Source organism: Pelodiscus sinensis, chromosome 14 (assembly GCF_052426305.1).
Source record: "Pelodiscus sinensis isolate ZL-2025 chromosome 14, ASM5242630v1, whole genome shotgun sequence".
Taxonomy (NCBI): domain Eukaryota; kingdom Metazoa; phylum Chordata; order Testudines; family Trionychidae; genus Pelodiscus; species Pelodiscus sinensis.
In genome coordinates, this window is record NC_143065.1 from 11,026,747 (window position 1) to 11,040,204 (window position 13,458).

At 48.3% G+C, this 13,458-nt stretch overlaps 2 protein-coding genes across 3 annotated transcripts in view; one reads left to right on the forward strand and one right to left on the reverse strand.

Moving 5' to 3' along the window:
- Nucleotides 1-5,961: 5,961 nt before the first annotated feature.
- On the reverse strand, nt 5,962-8,161 carry LOC102458464 (actin, cytoplasmic type 5). The gene is made up of 2 exons (XM_075897448.2): nt 8,019-8,161; nt 5,962-7,625 (listed from the first exon to the last, which is right to left on the reverse strand). Exon 2 carries the CDS (start codon nt 7,612-7,614, stop codon nt 6,484-6,486), a length of 1,131 nt encoding a protein of 376 aa, XP_075753563.1. The 5' UTR covers nt 7,615-7,625; nt 8,019-8,161; the 3' UTR covers nt 5,962-6,483.
- Nucleotides 8,162-8,216: 55 nt separating this feature from the next.
- ARID3B (AT-rich interaction domain 3B) overlaps nt 8,217-13,458 on the forward strand; it is a 55,198-nt gene continuing 49,956 nt past the window's right edge. Inside the window, exons 1-2 of one of the 2 annotated variants that reach the window (XM_075897443.2) lie at nt 8,217-8,365; nt 12,452-13,114. In XM_075897443.2, coding sequence (XP_075753558.1) covers nt 12,533-13,114 — 582 coding nt within the window. In that variant the 5' untranslated portion in view covers nt 8,217-8,365; nt 12,452-12,532. Of the gene's footprint in view, nt 8,378-12,451; nt 13,115-13,458 lie in introns of both variants that reach the window. The other variant, XM_075897444.2, reaches the window with a different exon arrangement.

Consider the following 13,458-nt stretch of genomic DNA (forward strand, 5'->3'; position numbering starts at 1 on the left):
TCAACATTAAATTTCATTTGCCATTTTGTTGCCCAATCACTTATTTTTGTGAGATCTTTCTGAAGCTCTTCACAGTCTGCTTTGGTCTTAACTAACTTGAGCAGTTTGGTATCATCTGCAAATTTTGACACCTCACTGTTTACCCCTTTCTCCAGATCATTTAGAAATATATTGATTAGGATTGGTCCCAGTACAGACCCTTGGGGGACACATTAGTTACCTCTCTCCATTCTGAAAACTGATCATTTATTCCTACCCTTTGTTTCCTTTCAACCAGTTATCAATCTATGAGAGGACCTTCTCTCTTATCTCATGACAACTAACTTGAGTAAAGAGCCATTTTGTGAGGGACCTTGTCAAAGGCTTTCTGGAAATCTAAGTATATTATATCCACTGGATCCTCCTTTTCCACGTTTATTAACCCCCCCCCCCCTCCAAAGAACTCTAGTAGATGATTAAGGCATGATTTCCCTTTACAAAAACCATGTTGACTTTCCCCCAACAAATTATGTTCATCTATGTTTCTGATAATTTTATTCTTTACTATAGTTTCAACCAATTTGCCTGGTACTGACATTAGACTTACCGGTCTGTAATTGCCAGGATCACATTAGCTATCTTTTAGTCATTAGGTACGGAAGCTGATTTAAAGGATCAGTTACAAACCACAGTTAATAGTTCCTCAATTTCACATTTGAGTTCTTTCAAAACTCTTGGGTGAATGCCATCCGGTCCTGGTGACTTGTTACTGCAAGTTTACCACTTTGTTCCAAAACTTCCTCTAATAACACTTCAGTCTAGGACAATGCCTCAGATTTTTCATCCAAAAAGAATGGCTCAAGTTTGGGAATCTTCCTAACATATTCAGCCATGAAGACTGAAGCAAAGAATTCAGTTAATTTCTCCACAATTACCTTGTCCTCTTTGTATGCTCTTTTAGCATCTCGATCATCCAGGGGCCCAACTGGTTGTTTAGCAGGCTTCCGATGTTGCCCTTTTCTGAACTTTTTCCATTGCCAAGAGATCTTTTGAGTTGAGATGAGAGTGTACCATCAATTCATATAGAGAGTAAGACAGAATATTTCATTGCCTCTATCCCTTTTAAAATCATTCCTAATGTTCTGTTTTCTTTTTACGTTGCTGCTGCACTTTGAGTGGATTTTTCATAGAACTGTCCACAATGATTCCAAGATCTCTCTCTCGAGTGATAACAGCTAATTTAGTCCCCCTGATTTTATATGTATAGTTGTGATGTTTTCCAACATGAAAACTGGACTTAACATATTTGGAGACTATAACGTCCCTCCTCAATCTCCTTTTCTCAAGGCTAAACTTGCCCAGTTTTTAAACCTTCCCTTATGCCAGATTTGTTTAAACTTTTAACATTTTTATTGGCTTTTCTCAGGACTCTCTCCAATTTGTTCAGCTCTTTCCCAAAAGTGTAGAGCCCAGAATTGGGCACAGTAATCTGGTTGAGACCTCACCAGTGATGTGCAGAGCACAATTACCTCCTATGATTTATGTATGACATTCCTGTTCACAGACACCCCTTCCTTCCCCCCACAGCTGCATTATATTATTTAGTTTTAAATCCACTATCACCGGCAGGTTCTTTTCAGCAGTACCACTGCTGAGCCAGCAATTCCATTTTGCAGCTATGCATTTGATTTTTCCTTCCTAAATGAAGTGCTTTGCACTTTTCTTTTTTGCGTTTCATTTTGTTGATTTCAGACCAATTCTCCAATTTGTCAGCATCATTTTGAATTCTAATTCTGTCCTTCAAACTGCTTAGAACCCTTCACAGCTGGCAGTCATCTGCAAGTGTTATATGTATACTCACCATTGCCTTAGCCAAGTCATTCATTGACTAGTACCAGACTGAGGACTGTATGCTGTGGAATCCCCCTCAAAACCATTACTATTCTTTAAACAGTCTTTCAAGAAGATATGCATCTTCCTTTCAGTAACTTCATGGAGATCACATTGCCCTAGTTTGCTTATGAAAATATCTTGCAGGACTTTGTCAAAAAAGATAGTTATGTTCATGTTTGGATTAGATTGCAGGCTCTTTGAGGGCACGGGACCATTTTGTTTTTGCTGTGTTTGCACATCTTGCCCATAGGATCCCCGAGTTCAGACTGCTCTAGGTACTATTGCAATACAAATAATATTTCTGTTCATGTTGTGTGTTTGAATCTTTTAGTGGTTTCTTTTAAAATAGTCTCCCATTAAGAGCCTCCAAAACCACTAAAGTGTCACTTCCTGAAATGCATGTTTGCTTGTGTTAACAAACCTCACCTCCCCCCCCAAACTCGTTTAGAGGTAATGAGTATAATTTATTGTCATTAAAACAGGTAACAATTGAGTCCCACACTGAAAAGGGAAAATTTTATCCCCTCCCCCCCACCTCATTAAAGATGCATGAGAAACTGCTGGTAACAAGCCTGGTTTCCACTGTCTTCCAAAAAAAAATCAGGAAGAACGACTCTTGTGCAAGAGGGGGTTTTTGCACAAAAAGGAGCCAGCTACACATCTTTTTGTGCAAAAATGGCTGCTTGTTAATTATGCAAATGAAGCATGGCAATATTCCATGCCAAGCTTCATTTGCATAAGCTTTTGCACAAGGCTACAGGGTAGATGTACCCCTAGAGCAGGGTATGCGTACCCCCAGGGGGTATGAAAAGCTTGTCAAGTGGATCCAGGGAATATTTGGTAAATAACTAGATTATCCTAATTGAAAGACTCCAAAAGTAGTAGTGTCCGTGAAAAAGTTGTGGATTCTAGAGTCTAGAATTTATTTCCTTTCTTTTTGAATAGGGGGTTTACTAAGAGCCAAAGAGGTACGGGGACCGAAAAAGGTTGGGAACCCCTGATCTAGAGGATGGACAATTATTCCCTTACCCACATGGCCTCAGAAATGCATGTTTGTAGAGGAACTGGAGACACTCCTCAGCCCTTTCAGATAAAGCTCATTCCCCATGGGCCATTCTTGCCTGCACTCACCAGTTCTAAGAAGTGGCTTCTTGTAGCAACATTGTAGATTAACCACAAATTAGCAGGAACAAGTGCAGGGTCTATAGGTGGGTGAGGGAATTTTGCCTCCGAGACTGTCATGTTTCCAAGTACTACAGTTGGAGATGTAGGGCTACACAATCTTGATCCTCTGGCCTATCTCAACAGCTGGGCGTGACCTGGGCAAGTTAGCAAATCCAGAGCTAGAGGCCTGTGGGATCCCCATTCCTCTCGAGATGGAGGGGGCGGCAGCTAGGGAAGTATTCCGAGCCTGCAATTCAAGAGATAGGGATGTAACAAAGCACAGCTCTCCCTGCCTTGGAAAAGACAATGAATCTTGCCATCATGCAGTGCAATATAGACCACATCTTTATGGTTATACACTTGCACAACTAACCAGAAAACCTGCTTAGAGCATTGCCTCGAACCTGCCTCACCTATAGGGCTCCTGCCATACAGGACACCACTTGAGCCTCAACACCGTGATCCAAGGCAGCATTTTAGGATGGGTACCTGCATTCTAGGAGGCTGATCCTAGCTGAAGTGGGATCCCACTCAAGGCAGTCCCTGAGAAAGGACGGTCTTAGGAGTGACTGAGGGACCAAGGGAAATACAGGCAGAAACTAGACAGCAAGGAGGGAAAGCTAGCCAAAAGGCACACAGACACAAAAAAGTTGGGGGATGTGCTAGAAGGGACCTGGGGAGTTAAAGCAGTAAGTAAATGGGGTATTAATTGGTAACAAGAGGTGAGGTTGTTTGGGGCAGCCTGAAGCTGGGAGATAGTCAGCTGGTTTGATCTCAGCTTTTTGCAGCTTGTAAAGATAACTATCCCTCCACCCCTGGAACAAGACCTTTTAAAAAGACTTTGCATGATCCAGGATCAGGGGAAACTGAATAATCAGTCTGGATCTCTTGTACAGGGATAGCTGCTAAACTGGTTATGAAGTCACACTTCACCATGATAGGGTAGGCTATCGAAACCATTTGAAGGAAACAGCAAATATTAAGGTCTAATACAATGTTTCTTAAACTTTAATACCGAGGAACACCAAAGTTTTTTTTTTAAAATGAGGAACACCAAGTATTTTTTCGTTAAGCAAAAAAATGTAAAAAGGCCAGGGGAAAGTTAGAGGGGAAAAAAGGGTTGGGGAAAGTTAGAAAAAAATTTGCCTGCCCCTTTAAGGATGGCCATTTTGAATTCTGTTCTGTCAGACCTCCTACTGCCTCTCAGCACACTGGTGTGCCACAGAACAGAGTTTAAGAAACACTGGTCTAGTATCTGCCCATCTCGAAGCCCAAAAACTGCCATTTTGACCATGGGACTTATTTTACTATATGTAGGAAAAAAATCTCTATCTTCATTGCAAGGATTACCCTTCCCAGGATACCTACCTCTGCATGGTCATAGTGTTAGACTTGTACCAAGCCATCTTCAGCTACCTAGCATGGGGAATAGTAAGGTACTCCACCCCCATGCCATTCAGCTATAGGCAACCTTAAAAGTATTCTCTGAACAACAGCAAAGTTGTACATCTAAAACGTTACTGACTTTACTTTTAGATCTCCTTCCTTACAACAGAAGGAGGAACATTAAGCTTCCTTTGCAATAAGACTGGAAACAAAAGTGCTTTCTCTCTCTCTCATGTCTTTCACTATTTGTGAATGGTTCCTCTTGGTTGTCTTTCACAAAGGAAGTATTATGAGGGTTATAGCTGATGCCACATCACCATAAATATCTAAAGAATTTATTCTCTACTTAGGAGTAGATGTATCCTGAAACTGTGCTTGAGGCATCAGCCCTTTAGATCAGGGTAACTGTTTAAATGGTTAACTGACAGGAAAGAACTTACCCTTAACAATTACATGCTACTCCCAGCCCAGCTCCCATCAAGACAGCTACTGCCCCCCCACAGCTGCCTCTATCAGGAAGGGGCTGGCAGGTGGGTCAGCTGCCACCCCACGCTGGTGCTCTGCAGTATAAAACTTATACAGCAGAGCAGAACCTGCTCCCTGTGAGTGGATCACACAGCTGGGAGTTTGCTCCAGGTGAATACTGGCTGCCAGCCTTGCTCCAGTGCCTGCAACACATAGCCGCTAAGATTATAAGTTGTTACATCAGGGTGGATATTAATTTTGACTGGGGGCCACCCAGACTGTCCCTCTAGGTGCCCTAACCACTGGCAGTGGGAGACTGTGCTCCCCCACCCCCATGCTCTGATTAGCAGGGGGCAGAGCATGCCAAGTCTCTTGCTCCCTGTCCTTATGCACCCAGAGTCAACTGCCAGGGTTGACTAGCACCATGCACTCCCTAGATCAGGGGTGCCCAAACTTTTTTCAAAGAGGGCCAGATTTGAAGAAGTGAACATGCGTGAGGGCCATCCCTGCACACTCAGCCCCAAGGCAGAGGGCCCGCAGGGTCGGAGGCGGGCAGAGAGCACAGGGCACGCCGGCCTCACGGCGGCAGGGTGAACCCGCAGCCGAGCGGGGCTGCGGACGTGCCCTACAGGGCAGGCTCTAGGACAGCGGAGGCCATGGGTGGCGGCGGCTGGAAGCAGCGCACTGGGCGCGCCAGTTCAAAAGAGCGCCGGGGTGTCAGGAGAGGGGGAGGAAGCGGGGGCCGTATTAAATTGGAACACGGGCCACAATTGGCCTGCGGGCCGGACTTTGGACATGCCTGCCCTAGACCCTAAACCCAGATTGGCCAGGGGACAGAGGAGCTCTGCAGGCTGGATCAACCCACTTGGCAGGCCACATGCAGCCCAGAGGCCCTTTTGCCCACTGGTGGGTTACATGATTACATAACGGCTTTTTAACATCCCTCCCTCTGAATGCTAAGTTGGTGACAGTTAGAATTCTGACACAGCCAACTTATGATGGTTTTTATTGGAGTGTGAAGATCAGTTTATTCAACTTGGAGAACAGACCATATGTAAAAGAAAGCATAACAACTTTTTAAACCACAGAAATTTATTAGTTTGCCTTGAACAAGGAGCTGTCAATCGTATTACAGTTATCAGCTGTCGGGTTAGTTACAAATCTACTTGTGAGATGCCATTACATCAGAGTTACAGAGTAAAGCCAACAACCCTTAGCCTAGTCTCCAGCCCCAGGGAATTTATAGCTCAAGAGGGGAAAATAGAGGATCACTACAGCCAGCCACAGGAGAACTAAAGCCTAACAGGTAACTCTCTCTCTCTGCTAATACTGTTCACGGTAACCTTGGTCACACGTGCCCCACCTGTAACAGAGCTTAAGATGCACAGGGTATAGTTACTACACAGTACATCAAAGGAAGAGTCAAGTTAAACGTAAGGGGAGGCGAGTAAGTCAAACAATATTGGTCCAACATGAAAGGCTTTTTAAGGGCAAAGGTTACAAAGAACTACTCCATTTGGTAAATACATTGGCCCCAACCAGGATACCCGAAGTAACCCCATCGGCAGAGGCCGAGCGCACCTGCCGGGACCCTCTTTAGAAGCACTTGCGATGGACAATGGATGGGCCAGACTCATCGTACTCCTGCTTGCTGATCCACATCTGCTGGAAGGTGGAGAGAGAAGCCAGGATGGAGCCACCGATCCAGACGGAGTATTTACGCTCTGGCGGGGCAATGATCTTGATTTTCATAGTGCTGGGTGCCAGGGCCGTGATCTCCTTCTGCATTCGGTCAGCGATGCCAGGATACATGGTGGTCCCGCCGGACAGCACGGTGTTGGCATAGAGGTCCTTTCGGATATCCACGTCACACTTCATGATGGAGTTGAAAGTGGTCTCGTGAATGCCACAGGACTCCATCCCCAGGAAGGAGGGCTGGAAGATGGCCTCGGGGCACCGGAACCTCTCGTTGCCAATAGTGATCACCTGCCCGTCAGGCAGCTCGTAGCTCTTCTCCAGGGAGGAAGAGGAAGCGGCCGTGGCCATCTCCTGCTCGAAGTCCAGGGCGACGTAGCAGAGCTTCTCCTTGATGTCGCGCACGATTTCCCTTTCGGCCGTGGTGGTGAAGCTGTAGCCCCTCTCGGTCAGGATCTTCATGAGGTAGTCGGTCAGGTCCCGGCCGGCCAAGTCCAGACGCAGGATGGCGTGAGGCAGGGCGTAGCCCTCGTAGATCGGCACCGTGTGGGTGACCCCGTCCCCGGAATCCATGACGATACCGGTGGTTCGTCCGGAGGCGTACAGGGACAGCACGGCCTGGATGGCCACGTACATAGCCGGGGTGTTGAAGGTCTCAAACATGATCTGCGTCATCTTCTCCCGGTTGGCCTTGGGATTCAGGGGGGCTTCGGTGAGCAGGACGGGGTGCTCCTCGGGGGCAACCCGCAGCTCGTTGTAGAAAGTGTGGTGCCAGATCTTCTCCATGTCGTCCCAGTTGGTGACGATGCCGTGCTCGATGGGATACTTCAGGGTGAGGATGCCTCTCTTGCTCTGGGCCTCGTCGCCCACGTAGCTGTCCTTCTGCCCCATGCCCACCATGACCCCCTGGTGCCTGGGGCGCCCCACGATGGAGGGGAACACGGCTCGGGGGGCATCGTCCCCAGCAAAGCCGGCCTTGCACATCCCGGAGCCGTTGTCGACAACGAGGGCGGCAATTTCCTCATCGGCCATCTTGATTCAGTCTGCGGGAGACACAACGAGGGACAGAGGCGGGTTAGGGCCGCGCCCGGCCGCTCCCCCCGCCAGCCCGACGGAAGCGGCCGCGCGGGCGGCGGAACCAAGATGGAGGATCGGAAACCAGCGCGCGGCTCGGAGCCCGGAACAGGGCGGGGCCCTCCCTGGCGGCGGGCTCGAGCCGCGCTGCCGCCGGCCCCAGCGACGAGCCCCCGCCGGGCCGCAGCCCCGCCGCGCGCCCCCGCCCCGCCCCGCCGGGCCGCAGCGGAAGTGGGGCGAGCGCGCGCACATGGGCCCAGCGCCGGGCCCCGGTCGCCACCCGCCGCCCCCAGGACCCGGACACCCGCCAGCGCCGGGGGGGGGGGGGGGGTTACGAGCCCGAAAGCCGCCTCCTCACGTACCTGCAGTGGCAGCTCACACGACTCAGCTTCTCCCTGCGGCACTCAGGAAAGGCAGCGCCCAATACCGCTTTATCAGCACCGGAACCGGAAACCCGTCGCTGTCTCCTCCCCCCAGTTCCGTTCCTTTCCGAATCCTTTCCGCTAGCTGGCTCCACCTCCTGTCAGCGACTTCCGGTCAGCGCGCCTCGCTGCGGGGGGTGGGGTGGTAGTGGCGTACTTCCGCTGTGCGCCCCGCCCCCTCCTGGCCCCGTTTCCGGTCCTGCTCAGGGGGCGGGGGAGGGGTGACGGCCAGTGTGGAGTGGCTGCGCGCGGGCCTGCAGCGGCCCGGTCCCGTCGTTCAGGAGGAGGTAACGGCCCCGGTGCGCCCGCCGGGGACAGGCGAGGCGAGGCGGGGCGGGGCGGGGCGGGAGTAGAGCCGGGCTGTTTGTGAGGGAAGGTCGGGGGGGCTGGGTGTCGGGGCAGGCTGTGGGGGGTTACAGTTGGGTGTGAGGGAAGGTCGGGGGGGCTGGGTGTCGGGGCAGGCTGTGGGGGAGGGGGTTACAGTTGGGTGTGAGGGAAGGTCGGGGGGGCTGGGTGTCGGGGCAGGCTGTGGGGGAGGGGGTTACAGTTGGGTGTGAGGGAAGGTGGGGGGGGGTGTCCGGGCAGGCTATGGGGGAGGGGGTTACAGTTGGATGTGAGGGAAGGTCGGGGGGGCGGGTGTCGGGCAGGCTGCGGAGGAGAGGGTTACGGGTTGGGTGTGGGGAAGGTCGGGGGGCTGGGTGTCAGAAAGGGTCACGGCTGGGGGGTGGGTGTGAGTGCAGGTTATGTGGGCGGGGTTGGGGGATGGGTGCGGGATAAGGGTGAGTGTGAGGAAGGGTCAAGGCTGGGGGCTGGGTGTGGGAACATACGATGGGGTTGCTGAAGGGCTTCTTAAGGAGGTTTTGAGGATGCTGATTAGGAGAGGAGAGGATGATTATAGGGGCCTAATTGGCAGAGTTGGTTGGGGGGCAGGATATGTGAGGCTGGGGGAACTAGTGAGAGGACTCTGTGAGAAGGGGGTTATGGGCGTTGAGGTGGAGCAGGCTGGTTGGTTGGGGGCAGGCTGTGGGAGTGATTGCTCTGGGTTAGTGGGATTTGTTTGGAGCTGCTTACTCTGGAGGGGGATTTGGCTTGGTTGAAGGAAATGTGTGACTGGCTGTGGGAAATGAGTGACTGTGGTGTGAGAGGTTGGTTAGGTGATAGGTTATGTGTGAAAGGAGTTAGTTAGGGGGCTGGTTTAGGGACATAGGTTACAGCAGCCTTGTGTGAGAGCTAGATGTAGAGGGGATAATAAAAGCTTGGGAAAACAAGAATATTCTGCAGCGGAACTTGTCTGAGAATACAGTGAATATTACTAGTTTTGCTTACTATTCCCTTCTAAAGCCTCTCATTTCTTTTCAGAGAAGCTTTAATTGTATATTTTCTCTTTGTTGTGTGTTTTTTTTCTGTTTCAAAATGTCCTTTTCATAGCCCTACCCAATACTGCTGGGAGAACATTACCAGTGTGGTTTAATCCCAATAGTTCAGTTTTATTAAAACAAAGAAGGAAGGTTTACAAAAGCCAATTTGGATTAAAAATATAATTAGTTAAATATTCAGATGGGAAGGCTTTTCCTTTAATTGCTCTTCAGAGATTGAAATCCACCTACGTTTGAGTTTCATCTGAAAACCTGAAAGTTAAACTGAGACGTTTCACTGACCAGAGTTGGTTGTAATGCAAAAAGTCAAGCAAATACTAATGCTGAAAAGATAATCAGATGTTAAAACTATTTTTAGTTATTTAAAGCAGTAATAGCAGATGGAGAATTTTAAAAAAAGTATCCTGGTCTTATACTCTTTGTTGTAAATATCTTTATGTACTTAAAACACTCAGAAATGTTTCATCTTTTTGAAATCACATTGATACTTAATCAGGGTGCGGTTACTGTATATTTGATTCAGGAGCTGTTGGGTTTCTCATTCATGTCTAACCACAATTCCAAGAAGTGTGTAAAAACTTGGTATAACCTTTCATGTGTTATTGTATCAGACCTGTGTGGAGATGCACTGGAACCTCATACTAGGGCTTGTGTTTCTGCATCTGAGGTGTGTTTACCTGACATATTAATCACATGCCAGTCACTTTGTTATGTATTGCCACCTGAGGCATGATAGATGACATCCTAACATGTCTCAGGTGCAGAACTGCACAGTAAGATTTGTTGTGGGAGTTGTATACACACATGCCTTAGGTTCAGTCATACACAGTTTGGTTTGTGTTTAGTATTAGAGTCTGCATTCCGGTTCATTATTACTGTACTAGAGATGAGTATGTATTAAAACACCCGTGCCAGGCTGTGTATTGTGCCTGATACATCAATTGGCATGTGATTAGGGTATGATTGTTCCTGACATTGAAACTGTGTTGCTTCACTTTTAAGCTAAATGACAGTTAAGAATGCTGATATACCTGTCATTGGAATGATTTTATTTTGATGTACAATAGTTGCTTAATACGGGAAATGATTTTCAGGGAAAAATGTCTTGGGTATTATAGCTTACTTGCACAATTTAAAATCCATTCCATTGTATTATGTTTTCAGAAGATATTCTTTAATCTCTTTATGGAGAATCTCTAGGAACATTTAAGTCTTTTATTTTGGAACTGTGGAAATTAAGTCTGTTAACGTATTTGACTTATCCACAGAAATGTGTTTTCTTGCATTTGACTATCGAGCATTAGCAAACTATCCTCCTTTTTAAGGACCTGGTTTTAGCTTGCATACAACAATGCTGGTTATGTGGCTGGAAGGAGGATTTCCTTAGTTTGTTTGCTGGCTGCCTTTCCTTTGTTTCTCATACATATTGACTGGGTACTGATTTATTGGTAAGTCTTGAAGGGCAGCTACTTTGCAAGTTAGAGCTACTTAATTTCTGTGTTCTCTTTCATAATTCTTGGAAATGCGCATTCTATTTTGGCCTTTAGAAATTAGAAGCACAATCATTTTTCCAATATCCGCCTAATATGTCTCATCTGTATACCTGGCTCTAGGTGCCTAAAGCAAGAGATGTTGTAGGTCAAAATAGAGTGCTAACAAAGCCCAGTGCATCTTCCAGTTAAAATAACTGGGGGTGTCGGGTGCTTCAGCAAAGCTCTATGTTGTGAAGATGGAAGAATGGCCCTTTGGGGTTAAGGTAGGGATGTAAGCAAGTAGTCGAGTACTCAATTACTCTCCCCCTCCTCCCCGCCTCTTATACAGAAACAGGAAGCTGGTGCCCCACACGGTCTCCGTGGTGCTGCCTGCCCCTCTCCCCCTGTGCTGCTGCCTCTGTTAGGGGGGATCCCGGCGGCCAGCTCTTACTATATTTAAAATGCAGAGCCCCGCTGTGGTCGCAGAGCCCTCTGCGGTCACAGACCCGGTGCACGCCAGGACTGAGCCGGGCTTGCTCAGACCCAGTTCGCTCCGGTTTGGGGACCTACCCCCATGGCGGCTCTGCAGTTTAAATGTAGTAGGAGTTGGGCAGCAGGAGGAGAATGGGGAGAGGAGAGGCTGCCCTGACAGCAGCTCCTGTTGGCAGCAGCTGAACTGACCGTGGACAAGGGTTGCTGCCGGAGCAGCCTCTATTCGTGGCCAGCCTGGGCTGCTGCAAACGGGCTGCTGGATCTGGCACAAGCCAGGACTGAGCAGTCCTGGCCAGCACTGGTCCAGGACCGCTGTGGCTCTGCATTTTAAATGTAGTAAGAGCTGCCCAGTTGCTCACACCGGCTCTGGGAGATGTCCACGCTCTTCAGAGGCCCCTTATTGACTAATTGTGTAATTGATCCAAATTGTATCAACTACACGATTAGCCAGATACCTGCTCCTTAACACCCTTAGGTTAGGATGATTTCAGGATGATTGTTACTGTCATTGCACCCAAATTACTCAGAAGGGTAACAACTGCTTAAAGGGCCCTGATTTCCTGAAGCATGTGAAACTTTTGTAAAATGGGGAGGCCAAGCTCTAACCTGCAAAGACAATAGTATTTGGTAGATAATTATAAATACATGTTCTTAAAGTGCATGCACTTACTCCACTCATGACATACAATTCTTTCAGAGAGAGTATGGAATAAGATAGATTTTGAAGTTAAATATCAAATATTTTAAAAGTAATTAGTAAAATGTGTGGGAAAGGAGCCAGAGAAGAATGTTCTCTTAGTGCTGGGGAATACTTCAGTGTAAGCAGCTTGTGAAACTGAGGTTGTGCTGTAGCATGTTCAGTTTGAAATACAATTAAACATAGAATACAAGCTTGAATCTGAGGCTGCGAAATTGTACGTTGGCTATTTCCCAGTCTCCTAGCCTGGAAAGGGAACGGGCTTTGCAGCCTGCTTCTCCTCCTACAGGGAAGAAGATGGTGTTATATTCATACAAATATTTATCTATCTTTCAGATATTGATTGATCTGTGAAGGTCAGGGCTTGAGCCCTGCTGGATAGAAAAGCTGTCTTTTCACAGCCATGCGAACTGCGGGATGAAGCTAGAGGCTGTTGTTGAGCAGCTGCAGAAGCAGCAGCAGCAACAGCAGCAGCAGCAGCAGCAAGGTCCTCTGCAGATGGATTCCAGAGAGAGACAGCAGAGGCAGATGAGAGAAGCCCAGCTGCTTTATACTCAGCAGTTGGCTGCACAGCAGGCTGTTCTAGCAGCCACATCTGGCAGGCCTTCAAGCAGCCCAGCACTTGGCCCTTTGGCCAAAGTCCCACCTGCCGTTGGGGCCACGCGAGCTTTTGATCAGAGCAGTGTGACCTCAGAGCTGGAGGATGAGGAGGAGGAGGAGGAAGAGGATGAAGAGGAAGAGGGTTTGGAAGATGGAGATCTTGATGAGGACACTGAAATGGCTGGGAAAGATGCCTGTTCTACTCTGAAGTATTTTCATTCTCAAAAAGCTGCCCATCACAACCAAAGAGTGGCTTCTACCTCCAATCCACTTCCAGCCCCAGGACTTCCACGGGGACAGCAGGGAAAGGAAGAACAGGGTAAAGACACTACTAAGCAATCATACTCTGGTTCCCCATCTGGGCGGCAGACCTGGAGAGTGGATGAGCAGCTCAAGCAGGTCAGTACTGAAATCTCTTCTCTCTGAACAAAGGCTCTTTCTGCCAAGAGTGAATTTAGTACTTGTGAGAGGGGACAGCTCTGTGCATGCCGCTCTCTAACTGTCCACAGAAGATGTCAATTGAAGCTGTTTGGCTACATGTGTCAGCCATGATCAACAAGGGCCACAGCTAGAGGTGAAAAAGGAGCTTGGTCTTGGTGTGCTCGTTTTGTTCTTCAGGCTTCTGTAGAGCCTCTGAGCAAAGGGCTAGTGCAGGGGTGGGCAGCAATTTTTGTGGGGGGGGGGGGCACACCAAGATTTTGGTAAGTCGTCAAGGGCTGCACTTTTCTATGGACGAGGCGTGG